Source organism: Thunnus thynnus, chromosome 11, assembly GCF_963924715.1.
Source record: "Thunnus thynnus chromosome 11, fThuThy2.1, whole genome shotgun sequence".
NCBI lineage: Eukaryota > Metazoa > Chordata > Actinopteri > Scombriformes > Scombridae > Thunnus > Thunnus thynnus.
In genome coordinates, this window is record NC_089527.1 from 27131964 (window position 1) to 27157838 (window position 25875).

Genomic DNA, 25875 nt, shown 5'->3' on the forward strand with positions numbered 1-25875 from the left:
GAGAGGAAAATGTCATCTATATACTGCATTTTGTTCTTTAAAGGTATTTTTGCATGTTCATCTACCTTAGTGTACTATAATTGCCAGACAGGCACAAAATTTTGTTAGACTTTGCACATCATTAGTTTTCTTTTTCTTGTGTACAGTTTGTCTTTGTTGTTCTAGTTCATAATAGAAGTCAAAGACTCAAAGGAGAAATCACTTTGCACTCTGCTGCATTTTGACACGTAGTGATGGAGAGGTGATAATGCAATTTCTTCTGTAAATCCATGAGGACTGACCTTTAATGCTATCCATGAATGAGTCACATCAGTCCTTTGTAGATCACTAAAATATCATTAAAATCTGTTTAATAGATAGATAGACTTTATATCCCCTTATTGTTAAACCAAAAGAAGAAAAAGAAGAAGAAGCCGGTCGTTTACCTTATAAGGTGAAATGGGTGGTCCTGAGTGTGACGTATGCGGGGTCAAAGGTAATTTTGTACGTCAGCGTGGTGGTTTGGCGCCAGCAATTTCGCGGGGCAACAGCACAAGGCGCAGCAGAAGAAGCGAGATAAAATATAAAATATACCACGCTGGAGTGCAGACTAACACGCTTCACACACTGAGGCAGACAGCTGGAGCTCTTTGTTGGCGTTGATGGTGAGCGGTGGAGGCTGCGTGTGTGTCAAACGTGCAAGTGTAAATATCTGTTTGTTAGCTTTGTTTTTTTGCTTGTCGTAGAATATAAATAAGCACCTTTCCGCAGACAGGTGAGGCAAAGTCCCCGTGGTGTGAGCTCAGCAAGTGTTGTCCACCTGTGTGCATCAAACTTTGCCAGCTACAGACTCGACATGCAGCCTGCTAGCGCTGCTAACCTGTTAGAGCTAGTTAACATTAGCAGGCTAATGTTGTTCCCCTGTATGCTTCAGCATGTGTACAGGGGGTTTTACGTTTCCCTAAATAATGCTAGAGGACAGCTGTTGCAGTGTGACGAAGCTGTTAATTACAGCAGGACACTGACTGACTTGTTTTGGTTCCTCTGAGTGTCCGAGAGGAAGTTGCTACATGGCCTTGGGTAGCATTCAGCAGCACACACACACACTCATTAACTTAGACAAGTTTCACTCAAGAGACTCTGTTTTCATTGGCAGCTAATGTCCACACACATCTGCAGAGTTTAACCTTTGTCTTCATCTGCTCCATGTTCACAGCTCTGGATATAGTGGAGGGTGAACACAGCTCGACTTAAATCAGAGAGGTATGTCCACTAATTTATTTTCTACCCCATTGCTTTTCAAAGTGGGATCTGGGGACCCCCAGGCCTCCTCAGGGGGGTTCCCAGCAAAAGGGGAATAATTTATTTCCACTATAATTCCATCCATAATTATCACAACACATTATCACTATTTTGGTCATGGGTCTCATACACTTTATGTAATAAAACATCTAAAAGCAAAAGTCTTTGATGGGGGAACTTGGGACAAAATTTTATCAAATGGGGGTCTATGGTTTAATTTGTTTCAGGTTAGGGGTTCTTTATGTGAAAAAGTTTTGAGAACCACTGTTCTACCCTGCCGTATTTCTGTTCAGTATGACGGTTCTTTGAAGTTTATGTCTTGCACCTCACTAAAAGACACACAGGATGTAAAAAATTGTAAAGCAAGAGAAGATAAAATTGAATGATAGTTACAGCGCAGTGGACCCAGACTGGTTTAATTTTAAAAAGAGGTGGAGCAGACCTCAAGTTTTCTGGGAGTTTGTTCCAGATGTGTGGAGCATGAAAACTGAAAACTGCTTCTTTTGACCCTGAGGTCAGCGAGCATACCTGTCCCAGATCTGGAGGTCTGGACGGTTCATGTAATTATCTTTAATGTGGATGTTAAAATTTAGGTTTGAGTCCAAGATTTCTGGCTTGGTTTGAACTATTAGTAATTGAAGTGGAACATCCGTCTTTGTTGTTTGTTCTGCTTTTGCAACAACAATGATTTCCGTTTTTAACTGGAGCCATGGTATAGTGCAGTATAGTCTATGCAGCAAATTCTCAAATTTGAGAAGTTGAGACCAGAGAGATTTTTGCTTGATAAATGACTCAAACAACAAATAGATTCAAAACAGTTAGCCAATTAATTCTCTGTCAACCAATTAGTTGGTTAATTGTGTATTGTTTGACAATAACGAGGTCCAGGTTCCTCTTTCTCTTTTAGCAGACACTTTTGTCCAAAACAATTTACATTTTTACAATCAAATCAAGGGCGATTTGCGATTTTGTTGTCTTGCTCAAGGACACTGCTACATGTGGTCAGCTGTAGCCAGGGATCAACCCACCAGCTCCTATCTACACTCCCCCAGTCCTTTGTTTCCCAACGTAGCTAATCGCTGTTTTCCTGACTCCCTCCTGCTTACTCTGCTTCTCTTTTTAAGGCCTTGCGGAGGTGAGTAATAATGATGGCGACGGCAGGGCCTCCCAGCAACTCCAGCTTCCTCCCTCTGCTGGAGTCTCTGGAGGACAGTGCTGCTGGACAGTCCGAGCAGACAGACGCCTACCTCACCATCGCCAAGTAGGTCACTAGTGCTTGGTCCTTCACCATCCTCTTGATATATTGCAAGAGTTGTTATTGTTGGTATTGTGTTACAACTAAAAGTGAGTGAGGGGAAATGATTTCTTATCTGCAGCCGGCTCAGCGGAGAGGAGGGCCGTCAGTTTCTCCCTGCAGTTGAAAAGCACTTTTCTCGTTTGGGTAAAGCCATCTTGGTGAGTCTCTTGTATGTCATTAATGCATATAGAACTATTAAGTCCTGTTTTTATATTGAAGTATTATACCTAATCTGGTTTTTGTCTCATGTCGTTTCCAGGCTCACATAACCAGTCCCAACGCCGAGCTGAGCCAAGCTGCCTTGCAAGCTTTAGGGTTTTGTGTGTATCATTCTCACGTCGTCTCTGGAGTGCCTGGTACACAACTTTCCTTCAGAGTTAAAAGTGTTGGGATTACATGATATGGTTATGAAATCGCTGCTGAGAGTGTTCTGTCTTCTGTTTGTTTTCCAGAAACCTTTGCAGCAGAAATACTATCAGCACTTTGCTCCTTGGTGGTGAAATCGACAGATAAAAATACATGTACCAGAGCATTATGGGTCATCTCAAAACAGAGTTTTCCTCCAGATGTGGTCGCCAAAAAAGTAAGTATTGGTATCAGTAAAGGTTTAGGTCTGGAGTAATATAATGTAGTTTCAGGGGTGTCAGGCCGTTGTTGTATTGATCAATGTTTCCTCTGCTTAGGTGCCGTGTATACTGGACACCCTGGAGAGTGTGTGGAGCAGAGAGGACATCCAGTCTGTTGTAATGGAGCATGAGGCCTTGAATGTTGTCATCAGGTAAAAGTTGGTCATGCTAGTTCGTTATTTGATGGGAATATTGGTAATTGCAAACAGGACACGAAACACACGGATCTGTTGTACAATGGTTAAGACTTTGCTGGGGTTTGTTAGATAGAAGGAATGAATGTGCTTATGTGTCTCCGTTGTTTTTGGTGGTTGGAAAAATGCGCAAAATAGTACAAATCTGACACACAGCGTTCATTTTCCATATTAAAGGATCTTTCTGCAACTTTCTTTGACCAGGTACAAGACAGGAATTTTTTCAATTTGAAAAATCATCATTAGATTTAATTAGACCCTTTTACTCCTGTATTTACAGCCATGACTGACATAAACAAGCTTTTAGTTGTTGTCTAGTATTTGTCTGTGCACAACAAAATCTGTAAATGAGTTTTAGAGTGATGGAAGGTTCCAGACCTGAGCTTTGAATTTTAATCGTCAAGCTTTAGGGTTTAAATTTGAAACACTGATTAGGCCTCTAAAAAAGTTTCATCAGTCATAATTAGCAGTATTTAACTTCTGTAGCGTCTTTTTTTTAGCTGATTGCAGAGGAACTAGGGCTTCCTTATTGCTTTGTATAGATTGCATCATATCTACTGCACATGAGTACATTGTGACGTCAATGCTGAATAAACATGTCATTTACCACTGTATATTGACTTCAAGAGTTGGTTCATATTTTTCCTGGTCTTTACAGGATGCTGGAGCATGTGCCGAACCAGATGGGCAGTGGAGCGGTGCGGTGGGCGAAGCTGGTCATCCCGCTAGTGGTGCACTCCGCCTCCAAGGTTCGTCTACGAGCCGCAGCAGCCATGGAGATGGGCATGCCTCTGCTCCTGGAAAAACAGACGGAGGTGGCTGCTGTCATTGAACCAATAATGTCCCCGGTGAGTAACCCTGTGTGTTTCTTAGTAACAAGGCTTCAGTAGTTCAGTTTTTGATTTTGTTTTGTACTGTAAAAAAAAACCTCTGCTGACATGCCTCTATGTTTGTCTTCACAGAAACTGATTCCAGAGCTGCAAAAGCTTTTCATGTCCAAGAATGAAACAAACGTCCTGAAGCTCTGGCCCTTATTTGTGAAACTTCTAGGGAAGGTAAAGCATATCTGCCCTCATGTTCTGTCTCTACAGTACAAATCCATGAATGTGTGACTGAACGTGGCCCCTTTTCTCCACAAATCAATATTGTCCATAAAGGAAGAGGAATTTTGTTTAGAGGCAGATTAGACATACTACAAACTTAAAGCGCATCAGAAACATTCTTGGCTTAGATTTAGTTCTGCTACTAATTTTAATGTAGACACACTTTAGACCAAGAAAAATAACTGGACTGGACTGTCTAGACTCATTGTTCAACGTTATGGGGCAATGAAAACTTGGTCTGCAATGTGCTCTCTGCAAGGTTTCCCAAGGTTTAGGACAAATACTTAGTCCATTCAAAATGCAAAGCAGTTCACTTAACAGAGGTCTAAGATCTGTCCTTTTAGAAGAAGTGAAATTCTGAAAGGTCTGAAGGTGCAAGTGGCATTAGTTTGAGCTGGTCACATTGGACAGCATGAAAGCTGGAGTTTTATTAAGCCTTTATGAAACAAATTATTATATTAATTATACTTATATTAAACTTGTTGTGTTTTGTACACAGCTGCTCCACAAAGGAGGTCCTTTCATCAACTCGCTGCTGCATCTGGAGGAGCTGGGTTTCCGCAGCTCCTCTCCCACCATCAAGAAAATTGCCTTCCTTGCCTGGAAGAGCCTGATAGACAACTTTGCCCTCAATCCAGGTGAGCCGCTGATCCAAGTTGAACTCTTAGATTTAGTTCCTCACAGTCATCACGGCAGAGTTTTAATTTTTTTACGTGTCACTCCTGAAGATATCCTGTGCAGCGCCAAACGCATGAAGCTCCTGATGCAGCCCCTCATATCCATCAACGTGAGGACGGAGCCCCTGCTGCTCACCAAGGTGGAGGTCTGGTGGTACCTGGTTGTCCAGCTCGGGCCCAACCTGTCAACCAACTTTGATCAGGTTCGACACGCTCCTCCTTCCCTCACTCGCCTGTCCCAACTAGCTTGCATGAGAAAAAACAACACCTAGATTGCTGTATATCAGTGGTCGCATCTCTTCATTGTCTCTTTATTATCTTATGGGCTGAAGGTGATGGTGCTTTTACTGTCATGACTTCATGGCTTGATCATTTTCAAAACGTTTTGTCCCCTTAATGCTTGGAAGAGCATTTTTTAACTTAAATGGTTTTGTGAAATGCTGCATGTTTGGATGTGAACTCTAAATACACTGATGTAGCCGTGCATGTTCAACGCTGACTCAAATCAATTTTAAAAAGGTCTAAGTTATCTATGCAAGGATGCACAGTAGTAACCATTAGAATGTCTTTTTTTTCTCACATGTTGCCATGTACAGACAAATTCTTCAGTTTTTTTACTGTTATGCAAATCAAGACATTTGTTTATATTTAGTTGTACTTATTTAATGTAAAGTCAGAGAGCAGCTCAAAGAAAGTAAGTCAGTGGCATCTGAATAGTGACCATAAATGTAAAACAAGCATTTAAATCTATGTGATGTGTTTTATAGCTCAGTGGTTATTTGTATAAATCCTGTTTGCACACAAGTGGGCGAGTGTGCAGAGAGGACTGTTTGTTACTTTTGAAATTCTGTGTAATTTTACTGTTGAGCAGTCAGGAAAGTTCTGTCAGTGGTGACAAAGAAGGAATAACCTGTGACAGTAGTCTGTAGGGGTAGAGGAGAAATCGATTCTTAGATGCATCGCAGTGTGGATGTTGATGATTCTGCATTGATTTGCAAATGTCAAATTGATTTTCTAAATGTTAGTTATAACGTGACGTTGACGGAATGAAAAAGGTGGAACTCAGCTGTGAGGGCAGTGTAGCACCTGGACAGTCTACATCACGCACACGCTAGAGTTATCTTCACAAAACGCAGCGGTTGCAAGCATGTTTTGATTTAATGATTAAATAATTACCTGCAAACGTGAATTATATTATGAACTTTCTCCACCGACACTCGGAGACTAATGTTAATTGAGCGTAGCAGCCACTCAGTGTCTTGGACAGTGATGTCTTTCCCCGGAGCTAACGGTGCAGCAGAGAGGCTGCTCTGCACTGCTGGAGACATGACGTTAATAACAATAAAGTGGAGCACTCCTCCTCCTCCTCCCCCTCATTTTGTTATCATACAGGCAGGAGACTGTAAGATGCTTTCAAAATTGATTAATTAATGCAGTTAACTTTTTAAAATAAAAAGGCTGCGGAACATTTATTTTATCTGCCAGTTATGTTTCATATTGTATTTCAGTGGAATAAGGACAGCAGGGATGGTTTGACACACAGTATCCTGGAGCAAGAGACTGAAAATTGTCCCTCCTTTTCTGTTCATTCAATCCAGAATCAAGTCTGAATGTAATCAGACACCAAAGAATCAGAATTAAATCAAATCATGAGATTCTGAAAGATTCCCGCCTCTGGTAGTCTCATATGACTGGCTCAAACAGGTTGAAGACATACAGCCAGTATGAAGAGGTTATTGGATCTTATTTAGTAAATGTAGATGAATGCTGTCCCAAAACAAACTATTTCCAATTGTTAAATTACTATAACTTTCATAACATAAGGTTTTTTTTTTTTTTTTTTTTTTTAAATATATCTGTATTGTGTTTAACCTAATTATAATATATGAAAAGCCTGTTCATGATATGAGGTGTAGAGTTTAGACATGATGCACTAACTTGATGTACTGCAGGGTAAAACATTGTGGTGTAAGTGAACAGTATTTGTGTGTCTGCAGGTCTCTGTACCTCTGCTCCAGTGCACCATTGGATCACCCTCCTCTTCTGTTACTCAAAACGGTGCTACAACACCTGGCACACCCAAGGCTGGTACGTTTCTGTACATCCACTTTGACATATCAGTCCCCTGTATGATGTACTAGACCAGGTAACACAGACTGGCAGTGGTGATAATGTATTTTGTATTATTCTCCAGCTGTTGCAGGCACCCCAGGCTTCAACAGCCCGGCCAACACGACTCGAATGAGCCTGAACTCCAGCATCCAGCTCCCCTCCACTTTCCCCTCCATCCAGCTGCTGGGTCTGGAGATGTTGCTCCATTATTTTCTGGGACCAGATGTCGTTACCATGGCAGCAAAGCACAAACTCATCCTGAGTCTTGGTGAGAGTCAGAGCCACACGTTACCCTGTCGTCCATAACGCTGCAATTCATACCGTACATTTACGTTGACCTGCTCTGTCACTTCTGTTTGTATTTGTTCTTCTGTACTTCATCCTTCAACTGAAGCTGCAAAGACAATCACACTAGGTTGTATTTAGGTTTGGCATCTTAATGGACTCACACAGACTAAGTTGACAAAATGCACCACCCCAGTGTGACGGGCTAAACATCCAGCAGGTTATAAATGCTGTGCAGATGTGGCTTATGGTCAGTGTGGTCGTGCATTTTCAAAGTTTCCCTCAAAACGGACAACTGAGACAGCAAGGATGGAAATAACCTGGCCACAAAAACAGTGTTTCCTCTGTCTGTCTAACACTACTCATGAATAGCCAGTTAGTGGCTGCATTTATGTTTAGCACTTTTATCCAAACATTCCCAAATGGTGAGGAAATGTTCTCAATAGCCTGTTTCAGTCCTCTGAATTGCTGTCCACTTTTTTTTTTTTTTTTTTCCAGTAATTCAAATACGTCTCGTGTTGTGCTAATTGACGGCTGCTTCCCTAGAATGAAAAACAGTCGAGCCAATGAGAGCTTTGTAAGCTTAAGAACGGTGTCATTATCTTTTTGTCAGAGGCTGAAAAAAGTGACAGAAAAAATGGTGACAAGCATGGATGAGGCAGCTTTATAGTTGCATAGATTGATAGCTGACTTAAATAGCAGCTCTTAAATCGTTGCTTTTATTCAAGCACTACCACGGCCTCTGTGTCTAGAACACAATGTCAAACTGAATGATGAAGTAAAAACAAAATGGTAATTCAGTCTCATGATCAGGTCAGGCTCTTATTCATCAGCAGTTCAGCCTTTGTGTTACATAGCGTATCTTAAGTGGATAAATAAATAGTACAATTTAACATGTTTCCCACAATCCTCTTTTCTTTCCAGAGCCCTTGAACCACCCATTCCTCAATGCTGCCTCCTCCTTCACTAAACATGCTGCTGTGCTCATCTCAAACATCAGAGATGGCATCACTAGCATCGGCAAAGACGCCCCAGGTAAACCTGACAGCTTCACTTCATCGTGTAGTTTATAAAAGGTTGAATTGAATCCTCTCTCCATCTTCTCCCGTCAGCATCCGACTGATTGTTAGCGATTGTTACCAAAGTAGAATTAAGCCAGTTTTTTAAACTGGATAAACTGTAGGAGGCCATGTGTCTGTAAAGGCTCAGGGCCCATAAATATGGAAACTGTTCTGTTTATTGACAGAAATTTACTGATTTTTCTGCCTCAACCTGCTCTCATGCACACAAGGTGTAGTCATGGTTTCCTCTCTTCTACCTTCCTTCAGATTCCCTTCTGGCTCTCTTATGGACCAATCTCGTTCGTTTTGTCAACTTAACTATTGAGTCTGGTAAGTACTGAGGTGTTCAGTCATTCTGTATGGTGTAGGAGATTTGGAGAAAATTAATCTCAAACCAGGCTCATGTGTTCCATCTTTGCAACAAATGCTAATTTACAAACAGTTGTCTGTACTCTGCTGTCCAATCCAGCTGCTTAACTGCACTGTTATGATAAGAAAAGCTGTGGATGTCTTTGTACGCATCTAGTCAGAGCTCCGACAGGAGTTGTAGAATCAGGCTCTTCATTAACGTCTGCAGTATGTTTTTAAGAATATCTGTTTATTTGAAAACTTTCAAAAGGCAGCTTTATCAGAGAAAGCTGCTCCCTTTTTACTAATTAGATTTGTCTGCATTTTATACTTTTGTTGAGCAGTAAACACAACATAGCTTCCTGTTTGAGTGTTTTTAGTGATTTATAAACATGCTGTGAGAATGAAATGTAGTCTTTGACAAGTAGCCAGCTCCTTTTTTTTAAAAAAAGTTGATGAGATTTGCAGAATATTTGTTCATTTATTAGCGTGCCTTGTGGCTTTTCTTGCCCCAATAATGAATGTTTTGTTGCAGAACTGATGAGATGAATCATGATAACTTGCCAGTAATTTCCAGATATGAAATGAACACTTAAGTGGTCTGCTTTATGCCAACATCTTTATAAACTGCTCTTTCAAATGTGATTGTGGCTGCTGCTCAGCAGGGTGGGCTCTTAAAGTTGTGGGTCCCACCCAGTAGCTCCACATAGAGCACTCTGATTGGGTCTGGACTCTGTCAGTCGGGAGGAGGACTAGCGAGACCTCGTCCTCGTCTCCTGCCGGCCCACTCTCACTGTCATCAGTTTAAGTCAGAGCGTTCAGAAACTTTCGGTCTGGATTGCTGTGAAGAGAAAAAAAACACTGAGGGGTGTGTCCCCAATGATGACTCTCTTCTTCTTTATCAGACACATTTCCAGCTCTCAAAGTCTTAAACAAATTTTCTCTCCACCAACTCTCTTAAGTTTTAGCCTCTGTAAGAATGTGTTTGCTTTTGGCATTCTGCTGATGGGGTTTTGAAAGTCATTTGTGTTGACATCCCCGGCTGTCAGTAGGCAGTAAGAAGGATCGTCAGGGCTGTGAAGTACTGACGCTGATGCTTCAGGCTCTGCAGAGCATCGTCACCTCAGAAGCTCTGCCTGCAGACAAAGTCCTGGTAAGACAGTTTAAACATCTGCACAGTTCAATGCTACTAATTTTGTTCATTCATTTGTTGCTCCACATATGATTTTTATATACATTTGATGTTTATTATTGTCATTTTGTGTGTGAAAAACAAAAACTTTGTACAAACAAAAAATAGATGGTTGGGATCTTCAAAAATATTGTGTGTATGTGTAATGATAAAACTTTAGTGCAAGTATTTTATGGTATTAGTAACAGCTAGTGTTAAACTTTGCAGGTCTGTAATTTATTCTTGTAGTTGGAACCACTTCACAACATGCCTCTCAGAAGTACTTTTCTTTCTTTATACTCAATTTTAAATACCAGCATTTAAAAAATGATTGGGTTACATTTCCTATCACAGCAACTCCTCTCAGCCTCTCTCAGCTGACTGTGATTGAAGTTTATTATATATTTCAACAGTTAGAAGGTTTTGTAGATGAAACTGCTTAAACACAGATGTCTGTTTGTACTTCAGGTTCTGTTTGAAGCCACAGTGAAAGGCATTCCCCACAGAGTCCTCGGCTCTGCCTCCTACCAAGTGGGCAAGATGGATGTACTAAACGTGAGTGCCTCTGGATCTACAGTTCACATCACATATTTGTTAAACAGCTTTCGCGCAAATGCTCTCAAAGATGATTAAAACCTTTGTTTTCCTTTTTCCCAGGGAACACCGGCTCTGTTCCTCATTCTTCTCCTCTACAAAAGCAGCATGCTCTCAGCATATATAGAGGATGAGAGGTGGGACTGATTATTTATTCACTAAAATTGTCAGTTGTTCACATGTGTAGTTTTGTTCTCTCAGTCCAGACCAAAGCAAAAAAAAAATCCACAGTTGCCTTTTAGTTTTAGTCTGTAAAGGTTATTCACTGACTTATTACAAGTCAGTGACTATGTTTGAGTGGGTTTGATGCACCAAGAACACTCAGCAGTGTAGTAGCCTAAACATCATGGGACAGCCTCGGTACTGGATGTGCTGAACCCTGAAAGTGAAACTCTCTGCATGTAAACGGGAATATTAGTGGAATTTTCATTATCATTAGCAATGTAAACAGCTTAGTAGGAATATTGTCTTTCGGAATAAGGGCAAAATCTGAATATTTTGTGCATGTAATGAAGAGTTGTGAACATGATGCTTTGGTTACCATGTCAGAGAAAAGTCCTTTTCAACAGCCCACTAATGTGGCATTCACAGTTTGATATATACTTGATCAATTTTTCACTAAATTGCAAGACTAGAGCCTTATTGTTGCTTGCAGCAGATTTTTGTCATAATTATGATAGATTTTAGCCCAGTAGGTACCACATTTCAATCACATTTATTTTTGACAATAACTGTGATGTTAAATATAACACTTGTACTATTACACTAAATGAACTGAGTAGAGTAATAATTTTTTTTCCTCCTCACATCTCAGCCCTAAAAAATAATAACCAACCTAATACATCTTTAAGCTATATCAATGCTTGATTTATGAATTTATAACATGCTTTATATCTTAAATTATTCAATAAATGCGTTTTTTGTCTGCAGGTTTTTTCAGTGCCTTCAAACACTGGTGGGCTGTGGCTTGTCGGGTCCCACTTCCCCTCTGGCGTTTGGGGAGGCGGTGCTGGGTGCCATCAGCCACAGCGCTGCGTCTCTGCAGAACAAGGAGCAGCTGTGGAGGATGTGGAGCGTGATGGTCAGCCCGCTCACCGACACCATCACACAGGTACGCAGAGAAGCAACGGCAGTGAAACTTATAGGAGTGGGGTAGCCAAACAGAACCGATGATCAGTGTTGTTGTCATGTAATATCCAGATGACAGAGTTAGTTTCACTGTGTCAATAAGAAGTAGAGGACAAAATCTGATTTTGAAATAAGGTTGGGTAGGGATGCTTATTTAATATCTCAAATTTTAATCTGGATTTTAGTCCGTGCCACCTTGATCTGCAAGTTTATTATCTTGGCTAATTGAACCATTTTTTTAACACACCAGTGTGGGCAACAGAAATCCCGAAAAATAATAACCTTGATAAGATAGCACAAAAAAAAAAAAAAAAAGCAGTGAGCGGAGATGCTCTAGAATCGTTTTTCTGTCTGTAGTAATAGTTTGCAGTTTATTCACATCTATAAAATTCCGCTGTTGGTTTAAAAACTGCATTTGCTGCATCATGTTACAGGAAAAAAACAAAACAATGAACAAGGTTTGAATCCTGTTCAAACCTTCCTGCCGCACCAGATGGACAGTGACACTCTTATCTCCACAGATATTTTACAAAACACAAAAGTAAACCATTAAAAGCTGTGATGCAGGTAATCTGTTAATGCAGAGTCATGATGTTATAAAACAGCTGTATTATCCAAGAATATCTAAACAGTGAATCAGGATTCAGTATCAGCAGACGCTGGAGTGTAACTGACTCACACAGAAACAAAACTTGGTGATGGTGGTGATCTCTTTGGCATTTACATTTGACTGGTAACCTGTGTTTTTACCTGATTTGAAGTAGAAACATTACAATAATTACAATTACATAAGTGATTTTTTTTATGGTAAAAATATTACTGTAGCACATGAAGCAGTTATGATGGCAGCAAAGCACTAAATGAATTTTATCTCACACAGAAATATTCTAAATCTTTGCTTTTTACAGTCTAATGAAGTCAACCAAGGTGACGCCCTGGAGCACAATTTCAGTGCGATGCACTCTGCCCTGTTGTTCCCAGTCACACATCTACTACGTGGTACACCGCTACAGCAGGTCTGTATATCTTAAGCTTAAACTACTTGATCATCATACGTTCAGTTTACACCATAAAGTGGCCCAACCGGTCCAACATCCTGTTTTCAGTTTGTCCGCTGGGAATGGTCTGACTCTGATTTCTTTTTTTCAGGCATCCCAGAAGTCAATGCTGTCGACGTGGTCCAAGCTATACAAGGTGTTTGCCCGCTGCTCAGCGCTGGTGGTCACAGCTGAGGAAAACATCTGCTGCGAGGAGTTCTGTGCAAAGATGGCCGCCGCAATGGACAAAGATGCCCTAATGGTGAGTAGAATTAGCATCATGTTAAAACCACAATAAGTAAGCACCTAAGCAAATATGTAATACAATGTTGGCCATTTCACAAACAGTACTCTATTTAAAAACTGCCAACCTGGAAAAATTCAGCAATTATGTGGGAGAGGATGCGAAAGCATGAAAATATAGCTGCAGGGATTAATAAGCCCAGCTGCTCAGCTGTTTGTCATAACGAGAAAACATGACTTGTAATTTTTACTATGTTTTCACATTTCGCTTTTAAACCTAAAATGATTCACCCACAAGTTTAAGTCACTCTTGTGCCAACACCAGGAATATTGTTCCCACAATTTAGTTCACGTCTGGAAGTTAGGATGTATTTTATGTCTAAATGAATAAATGAGAAATGACAAAATAAAAACCCTGATATTTTAGCATGACTGCAGAAATGTATATTATAAATATTTGTAAAAATCAGTTACACTTAATACACTCAATAGTATTGAAGTTTTGGTTTTATTTGTTTTGAAAAGAACCCTTATTTGATCCCCCAGGTTCCGTCAACATTAAACGCTGTTGCCAGTATCCTCCAAGTCATGGTGGAGTGTGTGGACTTCTCTCCGTACACACCTCTATTTCAGCAAAAACTGAAGTGTAAGGAAACTTGAGCTAACCTTAGCTTAGTGTAATACACACTTTATTGATTTAAATCAAGTCCCCTGTGTGAATTTTTGTTTTCTTTTTTCTTTCCTCCAGCTCCTCACACTCCAGTAATCTGGACAAGAAAGAGAAATAAAGCTCTGGGGAACTTGTCCACCTTCCAGTCCCTGCTGGTACAATGTCTAGATGTGTATTTGAAGGACCCTGAGGCTTCCACTGAGGGCACAGGAGTGGCCCTGGTCTCCATCCTGTCTGCCCTCTTCACAAACCTGGTCCTTGCCAACGCTGTCCAGGAGGTGCTGACTTCTCTGATTCAGCCTCTCACTGTCTTCTACGAACAGGCAGCCAGTGAGTCACCAAAATTCACCTCGCAGATTCTGGCAAAGGTGGGTTCTTTTATCAAATGGGTACAGTCTTTACAAACCCTGGAACTTTAATAAGACAATGATGGCAGTGATAATAGCAATTAGGCCTTGAATGAAACTGATAACTATTTCTTGCCCAATTTTTTTTATTTTTTAAATAACTTGCTTTATTTAAAAAATAATTTGCTTTATTTTCCCTCTGCCTCCTGCAGTTGGAGAAGCTTCTCGGTGAGGTTCTCGGCTGCCTGCAGAGCAGCTCTACTTTGGCCTACAATGATGAACTCTTGGCTCTGCTGTCTCCTCTGCTTTGCGTGGTATTTCCACACAAGAACAAGCAGCTCCGCACGTCAGTCGCCCACTTCTGGAACTCCACCTTCGCCAACTCAGTCAGCCTAACTTATCCAGAGGAGCTCAGGTGAAAATCTTCAGGTCATATTTAATGCTGCATTCACATTTTCACCCAGATGAAAAGGCCACATGTATAAGTATTCATACATGTTTACATTTCTTTTTGACAGAATAAACCATAAATTATATAAGATCTGCATAGTTGAGCTTACAATAATTTATCAATTTTGTAATTTCTCTTTACACAGACCAATACTGAGTCAAGTAAAGCACAAGACTCCAATCATTCTTCCTGGCTTTGAAGTTATCAGTGTTCCTGATGAGCTCAGTGGGCCGTATTCAGTGAGTTGCCCTGAACACCTCTAACGTTTTTTGGTTTTGTGATTTCAACGTAATTCACTGTTCTGTGTTGTCGTTTTTCTTATCTGTGGCTGATCTTGTGTGTGTCTTCAGAACGAGAGTTCCCAGTTGGAGACCAAGCTCAGCGGGATGTCAGTTCCCTCTGTGGGGAAGAGGGACTCGCTGCTGGGAAAGGCTGCTGAGCTGAAGGACAGGAGGTCCACGAAGACCTTAAAGCCGGTTTCTGTAAGTCTAAACCTAAGTCTAATCTAAATTTTAATGTCTTGACAGCATCAGACAAATTGAGGCATTTGAACACTACAAGAATGGTAATGAAAATATCAAATGTTTGAACATGACTGGCACAATCCTACACACAAGTGATAACATGAATGTTTTGTCTGCGCTCCATTTTCAAGAAAAATAACAGATGTGTTTAATAGGAAACTGAGAGAAAGCATTTAAAAATTAAAAAAAAACGTTATCTAAAGATATTCCAAGTCAATCTTAAGGTTTGGTATCTGCTAAAATAAAGCAGATCAAATGTTGATCCTTTCTTTACTGTACTTCACTGTTCAGCCTGGCAGTGTTGCAGCGCTGCTCTCCTTTACAGCAGCCTACAGTGCAACATGTCACTTATATGCAAATGGTCTGAGTGACTCTGAATTCTGACTTTCTGGTTGGCAAAATACACAGGTTCGCTAAACTCCAACTCTTAACCCTCTTTCTTATTGTCAAAGAGTAGCGGTGCATTGGAGTAAGAGCCTAAAAATAGTGCCCCCCTTTCCATTTATTCAATCGAGAATCAATTTTGAGTAGATTCTGAATCGAATGAGATGCCCAAAGATTTCCACCCTTAGTGTCTGTAATCAGCCAACTGGTCATTTGTGAGGGAAGAACCTTCATCTGTAACACTGCTGTTCAATTGTGAGTGATCTTGGTGTTTCTATTTCCAACAACGCCCAAAGGATGATATGTCTTCTCTCCAGAAGATTGTGTCACGTCAATTTCAAGAGTCACTTTCTCCCATTTGAACTTTTTCATTCATATCATACGAATAATTTAAGATCAGCTCAATAGTTCTGAACCAGGACCTTCATATTTTGATTAAATAGCTTGTGAAAAATTTGTGCCAAAGTCAGGAGGCTGCACCTATTGTTGTTTCAGTGTGTCAGGTACATATTTAATCAGCATTGCTTGGTAACAGCAGATACCCAATATTAAAGGATTGGATAAGGGCCAAATTAACTTTACCATCACATTCATTTGGTGTTTTTGTCCAAAGCAGCATACAATAAAGGCATTTAACCTCCATTGGAAAAGAGCTAGATGTCATAAAAATCCACAAGTGTATCCCTCCCAAACAAACGACTGAGTGTTTTTGTTCCACCATTACACAACTTTTTTTTTTGTTTTTCATTTTCTTTTCCTCAGCAGACAAAGCTGGACTTTGGCTCTCCCAAGCCTCCCCGCAGAGAAGTTTTGGAGGAAGAGGCCTCTATTGACTTTGTCTTCATTCCTCCTGAGACAAAGGAGAGAGTTTTGACAGAGCACCAGAAGGAGATGAAGAGGACTAAAAGGTCAGATTTGTCCCTTTTGGCTGTTTGTCTATCAGCAGTGTGTTTTTACATTTGAAGTGTCTGAGTGGTTGGTCTTTTGTATAGCTCTTTTTTTTTTTTTTTTTTTTTTTTTTTTTTAGGGTTGACATCCCTGCTATGTACAACAACCTTGATGCTTCTCTGGATACCACGGTATTCAGCCAGTATACACAGAGCCAAGAAGATTCAATGTAAGTTCAAAGCATCTGCTACCAAAATCAAAATAAATCCCCACTCTCCCATAAAGCAGTATTCATAGACGAAACCATTTTTCCCACAGGGGCAAACTGCCAACTGAACAAGATGACATGGTTGCCAAGGAGGCTCCAGGCAAGGTAATGAAACACACACACTAACATAAGGGAAAAAATTAGCACTGGCAGGAAAGACTCCTCTGGGGGCCTGTTTTGTCCTGTTTTTTCTAATACTGCCAGAACAATATGAATAAAAAAAGCTCCTTGCACATTTCTTGCAGCACTTTACAGCAAACATGCCCCATATGGCATTGTCTCCAGGTCAAAAAGCGTTACTACAGAAATCTGAAGCATTAATTGAGGCAGTGATAGATAGTGATGTCTCATAACAATATATCACAGTATGACACTATCAAAATCCAGTAAAAGAAAGAAGAAAGATGGCAAAATACTTTTTAAAAGAGCAGAAATCAAATCAACAATCTATTGATTTTCCATTGCTTATTGGAGTACTGGTTTAGGTTGCATTAGAGTAAGCATGATGGCCCAAACATTTTTCTCCCCATCCACACCCTCCAGCTTTTCCTGGGGCATTTTGAGCTGTTCCCAGGCCAGATATGTAATTTCTCCAATATGTTCTGGATCTGCTCCAGGCTCTCTTCCAGTTGAAAATCCCACAAGGCGTCCAGAAGGTATCGTCATCAGATGGGGGGAGAAAATTACGCAATTTCCTGTAATCAGTTTCAGTAGCTCCCATTTATTCTTACAATACATGGAAAAACAATAAATTATCAAGCATAACATGCTTTTATGATGCTCCCGTAGAGGCATTTAAATGAATCCCAAAGCAAAACGAAAAATTAAATCTTTATGGTCTCTCAAGCATTTTTATTGGGCTTCATGGTTTATCATCACTGACATGATGGTACCTATTTAATAAAAAGATATCAAGGTCGAGACGGAGTGAAACAGTTCAGACTGCAAATGTCTACAGCAAACGAAACATCTATGCCTTATTATTACTTAACAGACTGTGGTGCTAGTGTATTGATATCTCAAGAGACCATATCATAATATATTGCTTTATTATTTTTCTCACCCTGAAATATTATTTAAATTGTATTTTAACACCAGTCACCATTGATAAAGTAATCTACTTTTTTTTTTTAATGATTGACAAGGTTTGGGGTGCTGAAACATTTACATTAGTACACGCCCATGAGGATTTCAGTGGCATTTGAGACTAGTAACTGGTCAGAGAAAATAGAAATCATGTTTTCATCATCACTATAACTGAAAAGGGCAAACAGAGATGCTCTAACTAATTCAGTCACTTGCATTTGGTTTCTTTTAGGTTTCTCAGGAAGCTGTGGCAAATGAGGAAGAAGCAGAAGTTCAAACAAGAGAGACTCAAGACTATGTGAGCCCCATGGCAGTGGAGAATGAGACAGAAAACCACAAGCAGGAGGAGATGATACCCCAATCAGCAGATGTTTCCATGGAGGACACCAAGAGTGATGTAGGAACAGAAGACATGGACACAAATGCTAAAGAAGGCACCAGTCCCAACATCTCTGGCTCTTCAGATTTGGTCTCAGGAACTCCTCAGAAACCCTGCAGCCGCCGCCAGTCCTTTATTACTTTGGAGAAGTACGCTGAGGGAAAGCCTGCCAGTCCCAACACTGCATCCACATTCACAGGTCCCCTCATAAAGACCTCCAATAGCCAAGAACACAGTGACAGCACCAAGACATCCTCCCCTCAGGCTTCCCAGACAGCAACTGGCCCAAAGTCTCAGGACTGCCACTCTTCACAGACAGGACAAATGAACTCGCAGTGTCCTGTGAACAATATCCAAGAGTCCCCTCGAAGGCCCAGAGTAGATTCTGGGAAGAAAAGTGAGCCTGTAAGGCTGATTGAGAGACTGCCAAGTGATCCAACAGAGGATGAAGATGTTATCCCAGACACCCAGACTGAAGCAGAGGTCAAGGAGAGTACAGAAAAGGCTTCCACATTAGAGGAAATGAAACCCTCAAGCCAGGAAGGTGAATCTTTACAGAGTCTGGATGATTCTCAATCCTCTGAGACCCAGACTTCTCCAGGTGAACCCAGACGGTCAGGACGCTACAGAGTCAGACCTCTGCTGCCTGGAGAGGATCCAGAGGAACGAGAGGAGAAATACATTCATCTCAAAAGGAGACGTTCTGGAGAGGAAAATAAAGGGTCAAGCACACTACAAGGCAGACCAAACACGAGAAGTAAGCAGGCTGCCGAGGAGGAGAATAGCAGAATACGAACAAGGGCTCAGAGGGACATGAGCAAGTCAAGTCAAACTAACTCTCAAGGTAGATCACACAGGAAGATAAGACTGTACAGCAATTCAGAGGAGTTCCTTGCTAAACCTGAACACAAAAGGAGAAGCGCCAGAGATCAAGAGTCCAGCCAAACTGACATACAGTCAGACACACAATCTGATTATGAAAGCCAGTCACAGGGAAGGCACAATCGTCTGCGCAAATCATTGGAGAAAAAGGATTTACCTGAGAAAGAGTCTAGCCAAACTGACATACAGTCAGACACACAATCTGATTATGAAAGCCAGTCACAGGGAAGGCACAGTCGTCTGCGCAAATCATTGGAGAAAAAGGATTTACCTGAGACAGAGTCTAGCCAAACTGCCACCCCTGAGCTTGAGCTTGTTGAACAGTCCAAAAAGGATGAAGATGAGTCAAAGAAAGATTCTCAAATGATCACCTCTCCTCAAACTGATGGCCAATCCCAAGAATTAAAGCTTGTGGAACAGACCAAAAAGGAAAAGGTAGATTCTCAGGTAATTGCCTCTTCTCCAACTAATGGAGAGTCTGAAGATAGAACAAGCACTACAAGCCAGTTGGTGAATGAATCAGAGGATGTGGTCAAAGACCAACACAAGACGATAGAAGGTACAGATGACAACCTTAGTCAAGAGGACTCTCAAGTGATCACACCTTTGTCTTCTGATAGCCAGTCTCAGCGTAGATCAAGAAGAAGTAAGGCATCATCTGAGGCAGCAGAGTCGGAAGACACAAGCAATTCATCCCGAAGGCAAAGTAGATCTAATTCTCAGACAATGGTGTCAGCTGTCAGTCAGGCAGAGGCTAGTATTGGAGGTAGGACCAGAAGGAGCAAGTTACAAGAAGAACATTCTAAGTCAAGTCCTAGCTCAACTCCCGAGAGCTCTCAGTCATTAGATAATTCAGGATCAAGCGAGTCCTCTCAAGGCCGGGGTAGATATTCAAGACGAAGATCTTCTCAAGCATTGGCGGCCAGTATGGAGTTTTCAGAGTCTGAATCCTTGGAGGGCAGAGAGAATTCCTCCATGCCCAAAAAGAGAGGGAGGAAACCTCGAGCACGGTCTCTTGCAAGTCCTCTCACTATTGAACCCAAAGACAGAATTGGTGGTGATATTGCTAAGGGTGATTCTGATATTTGTCAAAAGGTAGATCCACAAAGCATAGAAACGACTAATATAACAGATCTGGAGGATTCACGAAAGAGCCATGATTTGCAGGGTTCTGAATCACTCCAGGTTACAGGTAACGTTGAGGAGCAAAGTAATGAAGGAGGACATATGGAGGTGGAGGCTTATGCTACTGTAGCCTTGGAGCCTGTTGTCTTGGAGAAAACTGAGACTGACAATGCAAAGGAGAACAGTGTGTCACCTTCCAAGAAGGATGAAACAAATGCTGATTATACATCACAAGAAAGTGACATGGGGGACTCTCACTCGGCTGAAATACTTGAATCAGTCGGGATCAGTACTAAACAGATTCAGGAAGAGTTACCCTGTGGCCCTTCTGATTTGTCTGCTGTGGACACACCTGCGCCCTCTGATGAGACAACAGAGGAACTGCAGGTCTCAGAGTCTTCACAGGAGAAGGTGGCTGAAGTGGCAGAGCCTGGTGATGTGGTTACAGAAAACGAGAAGGATTTGGATCCAGACCACCAAGAACATCCAGTTGTCCCAGTGGAGGACACTCACAGTACCTCTTCTGGACAAAACCAGGAGGAGTGTCCAAATGTCATTGATGAGCCTTCAAAAGAGGAGGAAGAGTCTGTTTTCATCAAAGAAGACAAATCAATAAACAAGCTCACAGAGGCCAGTGCTGGTGAAGAGGTCACACCTCTGCAGGACAACATTGAGGACATCAAAACCCAGGTTATGGAGTGTCAGGATGAAGAGAAAACCCAGACTCCCAACACTGAGAATGATCCAGTCGCAAATTTAGATACTGCTCTGAGTGATGTTTGTGACGCTTCAGTCACTTCAGAATCGACGACCAAAGATGATGTTCAGGAATCTCCAGCGAAGCAGAAGGACCTGGAGGCTGTGATGGGGGCAGATGTTGGCCAAAGCCCCTGTAGTGGCAGGACCAGAGGAACCTGGTCTCCCTCAGCTTCCCCTTCAACTAGTATTCTTAAAAAGGGCCAGAAAAGACCACTAGAAGAGGAGACTCCCTCACCTCTTATCAAGGTAAGTGAAGTGTAACATATACTTTGTCAACATGCTTTTCAAATACACAGGTTTCACTGTACAAACCTGAACTAACTAAATTTATTTTCTCCAACTTTGCAGTCCCGGCGTGTGTCTTTTGCTAATCCGATCCAACAGCAGGAAACTGCAGATGACATTGATCGTCGCAGCCCGGCCATCAGAACCAGCTCCCCCAGAAGATCCAAAATTAGCAGCATCCCACAGCCCAAGGTATGAATGAGGTCATCATGGCTCTTAATTGCTATATTTCAGATCCACATGAACCTAACTTCTTTTTTAGCAAATGATCCGTTGTTGAACTGATACCACGACCTTCTGCTCCTTATTCTAGTATGTCACAACTCCAACAAAGGGCCTGCTGATCCTGAGTCCCAGAAATCTGCACAGTCCAGGTTACAAGAGCTCCAAGAAATGCCTGGTACGTACATGAATAAGAAATGAACATTCGGTATTGTCATCACGTTATAGTTCTTGTCTAGTTCTGACTCTTTAGCCACTGGATATTTGACTTTATTTATAAGCTACTTACTAATGTGCTGGATAGGTCAGTTAATAAATGATGCAGCTTCTCAAGACCAAGAAGTGTCTTGTCTGTTGTTTCACCAACTACTGGAAAAGTGGAGGGGGTTAGCCCCGAATTTAGCAACAATGGGTAAGCCTAACCTGACCAGGCTCATTTAAGGTGGACCAGCTATTGTCATTTTACTGTCAATCTCAGCTGCGCCTACTCTGAATGGAGAAATGCCACAATTTTATATAAATAGAATTATTTAATTCATTTTTTAATTTAAAAGTACTGATTAATGCAACCTTACAGTTTGCTTCACAGTTAGAGGCTCTCAGTGTTAATGGTAGATCCAACTCTATTACTACCCCACCCCCTCCAGATTTCTGAAATGAGCCAGGAGCCTCGACCTGTCTCCAAAGACTGTATCTACCCTGCCCTTGTTGGCTGCTCTGCACCTGTAGAAGCTGTGCTGTCTCAGATATCCTCCAACATGTGGTGAGTACAGTGCAGCATCTGCCAAAGAAAGAAAACGCATCATAAACTACAACTGATCTTCTGTATTCAAATATTACTTGTTTTTGCATCAATGTCAAGCCAAAATGAAAACAAATCTTTTTATTTAGTAAATGCTGTTATTTCCCCTCATAGGTCTCGTGGTTTCGGGCAGCTTGTGCGAGCCAGAAACATCAAAACAGTTGGTGACCTCAGTGCTCTTACTCCTGGTGAAATCAAGACTCTGCCAATTCGCTCCCCAAAGATCTCCAATGTCAAGAAGGCACTTAAAATCTATGAACAACAGGTATTCCAGAGATAACTTTTAAAAAGATGATTTTTCCCCCCAAAAAATAAATAAAAGCAAATTTTTATTTGTATTGACGCGAATGTTTCTCTTCTAGCGTAAAGGTCGAGGTGGTGACGAGTTGAAGAGTTTTGATGAAATGGAGATGATGACCTCAGAACTGGAGGAGACGAGTGCTCCTCATAACCAGGATGAGGAGGATAAGACCTCAGGCGAGACACTAGGTGTGTGTGTGTGTGTGAGATAACTTTTGTATGTTAAGATGGTCACTCTCTCCATTTGCCAGTTGAACTTTTTATTCCAAAGGTGACAAAAAATCCATTAAAATCAGTGTCACTGAGGTTATATGCTGTTCAAATTAGAAATTAATCTTGAAATACAGTTGTTATCCTGGGTATTGTCTAAATCTACATCTCACTCTATGATTAAAGCAGTAATTCAACATTTTGGGATGTATGCTTAGTTGCTTTTTGTTAGAAAATTACATGAGATTGCTACCACTCTACATCTACTCTCTAAGCTATAGCCTGTTAGCTTAGCACAAAGACTGTAAACAGGGGTAAATGGCTAGCATGGCTCTGTCTGAAGGTAAAAAAAAAAAAATACCTACCAGCACCTCTGAAGCTCACTAATTAACACATAATATCTTGTTTGTTTAATCAGTACAAAAACTGATGTTTAAAAGCTACATTTGTGCGTTATGTGCTGGACTATTTATGTGGCTGGAAGCAGTAACTTCCTTGAGTCTCTGCTGGTTGCCCAGCAACTGCTTTCAGCCGAGAACCTCCAGTAAAAAGTCAAATGACTATTTTTTTCACTTTGTTTTTTTTGTATGGATTAAATAAATGAGATATTACATGTTAGTGAGAAAGTAGGCAGATTTTATCTTTTGGACAGAGCCACACTGTTTCCTGCTTTTATGCTAAGCTATCCGGCTGCTGACAATAACCTCATATTTACTTTACAGCCATGAAAGTGGTATCAGTCTCATCTATCCACTAGAAAGAGCATACGCATGTTTTCCACAATGTCAAACTATTCCTTTAAGTATGTAAACAATGGCATTTTTCTCTCTGTAGCCACAGAGCTGGTGGACGAGCCCGTTCCTGTAGAGGGGAGGCCGGAGGAGGACCGCTCTGGGAATCTGACACTTGACTCACTGGCTGCAGAGCAGCGACCTGAAGGACTGCTGTCAGAAGTTGAAGTCCTGACCTGCAGGATGTCGCCACTAGAACTCAGTCGCTGCTCACCACAGCAGCTCGTTCAGATGCACGATCAGTTAGGAGGCATGATGAGGCGCGTGGTGTTGGAGCTTCAGACACGAGCCTGCCAGACAAATAGCAAACCCTGAAGAGACTACTGCTTCTGCTGGAAGAGACAGCAGCATGGGCATAACAAGGCACAGAAAAAGACCAGACTTTTGGATTTATTGAGACTGAATCTGCAACAATGTATCATTGCTCAAGTAAAATCAACAGATTTTACAAAGGAGGATTTTATGCTTTTAACTGGGTATGGCTTCCCCCTTTTTCTCTGCTTCAAGTATGTTAAAATAAATGCTAACAGCTGTATTTTTATTTCTAGCTTCAGCTGTAATGTAGCATATTTTTAGAAACACTCAAAGGGAAGCACAGTTACACTTTTTAAGCTGTCAGAAGAAGAAATCAAGTTTGGTTTTATTTTATTTTTTTTAGTAGTGATGGTTGGACAGGGATGGTATTTTCCTACTGTCCTGTATAGACTTTGTAATAAAGGACTGATGTAAGACGAACGTATGTAGAAGAAAAATTACATTTTTTTTTTTTTTTCCTCCACATGCAGTTGACAACTTTGAATTTTCTACATACCCTTTCTCTCATGTCACTTCATTCCTCCATGTGCCTGTTTTTAGGCTGTTTACAGTTTCTGTGCTTTTGTATATTTTGTAGCGTTTCTTAGCTTGTTAAACATTTCTGTCATCTCACCTTAATGTCTTCTTACATTTTTAATGTCATGAAACAGACTAATCGATGGTCTGCACTTCATTGTTTGTGGTTTTAAATACTTCAATAAAAGACAGAACTGATATTTTTAAAGCGCAATTACATTTTTAAACTTTTTGTTTGGCTTCCATTTAATATGAACATTGCTCCACTCAATGTGTTTTATCTTCCTGTTCCTTCATTTGGATCTTTGCATATACATCATTCTGCACAGTGAAATTCTGAGATTGATGCTAGAAGGCTGTTTCACATTTTATCTGCCAAATGGGGAAAGTTTCTGCATGATTTGTGACATCACAGCTAGTTTGGAGCCAATCGAGGGCCAGTGAACAACTCAAACAAGTGTGATGTGGAAACTTGAAGCCTCCAGTGCACAAACAGAGAATGGATGTTACAGTGAAGTAGGAGACATCTTGTGTCCAGCAGTTAAACTTTTGAAATGAGACATTTGTATGAATATACAAATGTATTCTAGATTTTCAATGAGGGAGGAGTAGATGTCATTTTAAGGATTTTTAATGAGGTAACATTTTTTGTAGAAAAAAATATGTCAGACACAAATTATTGTTGAGAGCAGAGGTTTCCTAAATCATGTATGGAGGGAATCTTTAACATCATGTAGGAGCAAAGAATTCTGCACAGAAGATTCACACCCATACAACCAGATTTGAGGAAGGACACTTCAGAAAAAAAAAAAGATTTTATTTGAATCATTGGGTGCGCTTTTTTTTTTTTTTAAATGAAACACTTTAATGTGCATTGATATACCAATATGTGATACTTAAACCACTTTTTAAAATGTGTTTTAAACAAATCACCTTACATGACAGGTGTGCTGTACAATTCAGATGTTTTTATCCTGATTTTTTTTCTTTTTCATACTTTTGAAAGGCTGTTATAAAGTCAGCTAGTATTTTCTCTCTGCAGGTACAAACTGAAAAAAGATGATTCAGCAGGTAAAAATATCAGTTACATTTTCAGAGAAGTCTTTGGTTTTCTGTTCCAAGAGCAGAGCTCAGGAAAGCTCTACACGAAAAGAAAATTTTGTAACTGGTTTCTAGTCAGATAACAATCACACATCACTACAAACAATTATATACAGAAACACATATTTTTTTGCTTCTCAAATGTGAAAATTCGATGCTTTTCTTTGTCACACATGATAGTAAACTGACTTAACTTTGTGTTTTGGACCGTTTGGTTGTACAAAAAAAGTACAAAAATGAATAATCGAGAATAATTGGCAGATTAATTGATAATGAAAATAATTGTTAGTTGCAGCCCTAAATTCCAGTGACTTGACAGATTAAAAAGATTATATTTAGGAAACTTTTTATTTTATCTTCAAAACTTTCAAATGTTGGCAAAGACAGTGCAGTTGCTTTTCCGTCTGGCAAAT

The 25875-nt window shown here is 40.6% G+C and overlaps 1 protein-coding gene across 5 annotated transcripts; it reads left to right on the forward strand.

Annotated features, from left to right (window-relative positions):
• Positions 1 to 485: 485 nt before the first annotated feature.
• Positions 486 to 24569, forward strand: rif1 (replication timing regulatory factor 1). Of its 5 annotated transcripts, none has more exons than XM_067604236.1 (36): positions 486 to 644; positions 1196 to 1242; positions 2406 to 2542; positions 2658 to 2736; positions 2838 to 2934; positions 3031 to 3161; positions 3262 to 3356; positions 4057 to 4246; positions 4361 to 4453; positions 5001 to 5139; positions 5230 to 5381; positions 7176 to 7266; positions 7373 to 7558; positions 8500 to 8610; positions 8904 to 8966; positions 10034 to 10137; positions 10624 to 10710; positions 10813 to 10886; positions 11680 to 11860; positions 12786 to 12893; positions 13027 to 13176; positions 13704 to 13803; positions 13906 to 14195; positions 14387 to 14589; positions 14771 to 14864; positions 14976 to 15107; positions 16296 to 16441; positions 16561 to 16650; positions 16740 to 16794; positions 18008 to 21166; positions 21269 to 21397; positions 21519 to 21605; positions 22075 to 22190; positions 22344 to 22494; positions 22592 to 22718; positions 23574 to 24569. In XM_067604236.1, exons 3-36 carry the CDS (start codon positions 2427 to 2429, stop codon positions 23843 to 23845), a joined length of 7398 nt encoding a protein of 2465 aa, XP_067460337.1. In that variant the 5' UTR covers positions 486 to 644; positions 1196 to 1242; positions 2406 to 2426; the 3' UTR covers positions 23846 to 24569. The 5 variants fall into 5 exon arrangements, with proteins under 5 accessions (XP_067460337.1, XP_067460339.1, XP_067460340.1 ...); XM_067604238.1 differs by having other exon boundaries at positions 16299 to 16441; XM_067604239.1 differs by having other exon boundaries at positions 10037 to 10137.
• The last annotated feature ends 1306 nt before the right edge of the window (positions 24570 to 25875 follow it).

Excerpts from the sequence above, each read along its gene's own strand:
- rif1 (XM_067604236.1), top strand. The coding sequence starts at position 2,427 with ATGATGGCGACGGCAGGGCCTCCCAGCAACTCCAGCTTCCTCCCTCTG. Across the intron at positions 16,651-16,739 it reads CAGAGCCAAGAAGATTCAAT|GGGCAAACTGCCAACTGAAC; the intron begins GTAAGTTCAAAG and ends TTTTTCCCACAG. Across the intron at positions 22,191-22,343 it reads CAGATATCCTCCAACATGTG|GTCTCGTGGTTTCGGGCAGC; the intron begins GTGAGTACAGTG and ends TTCCCCTCATAG.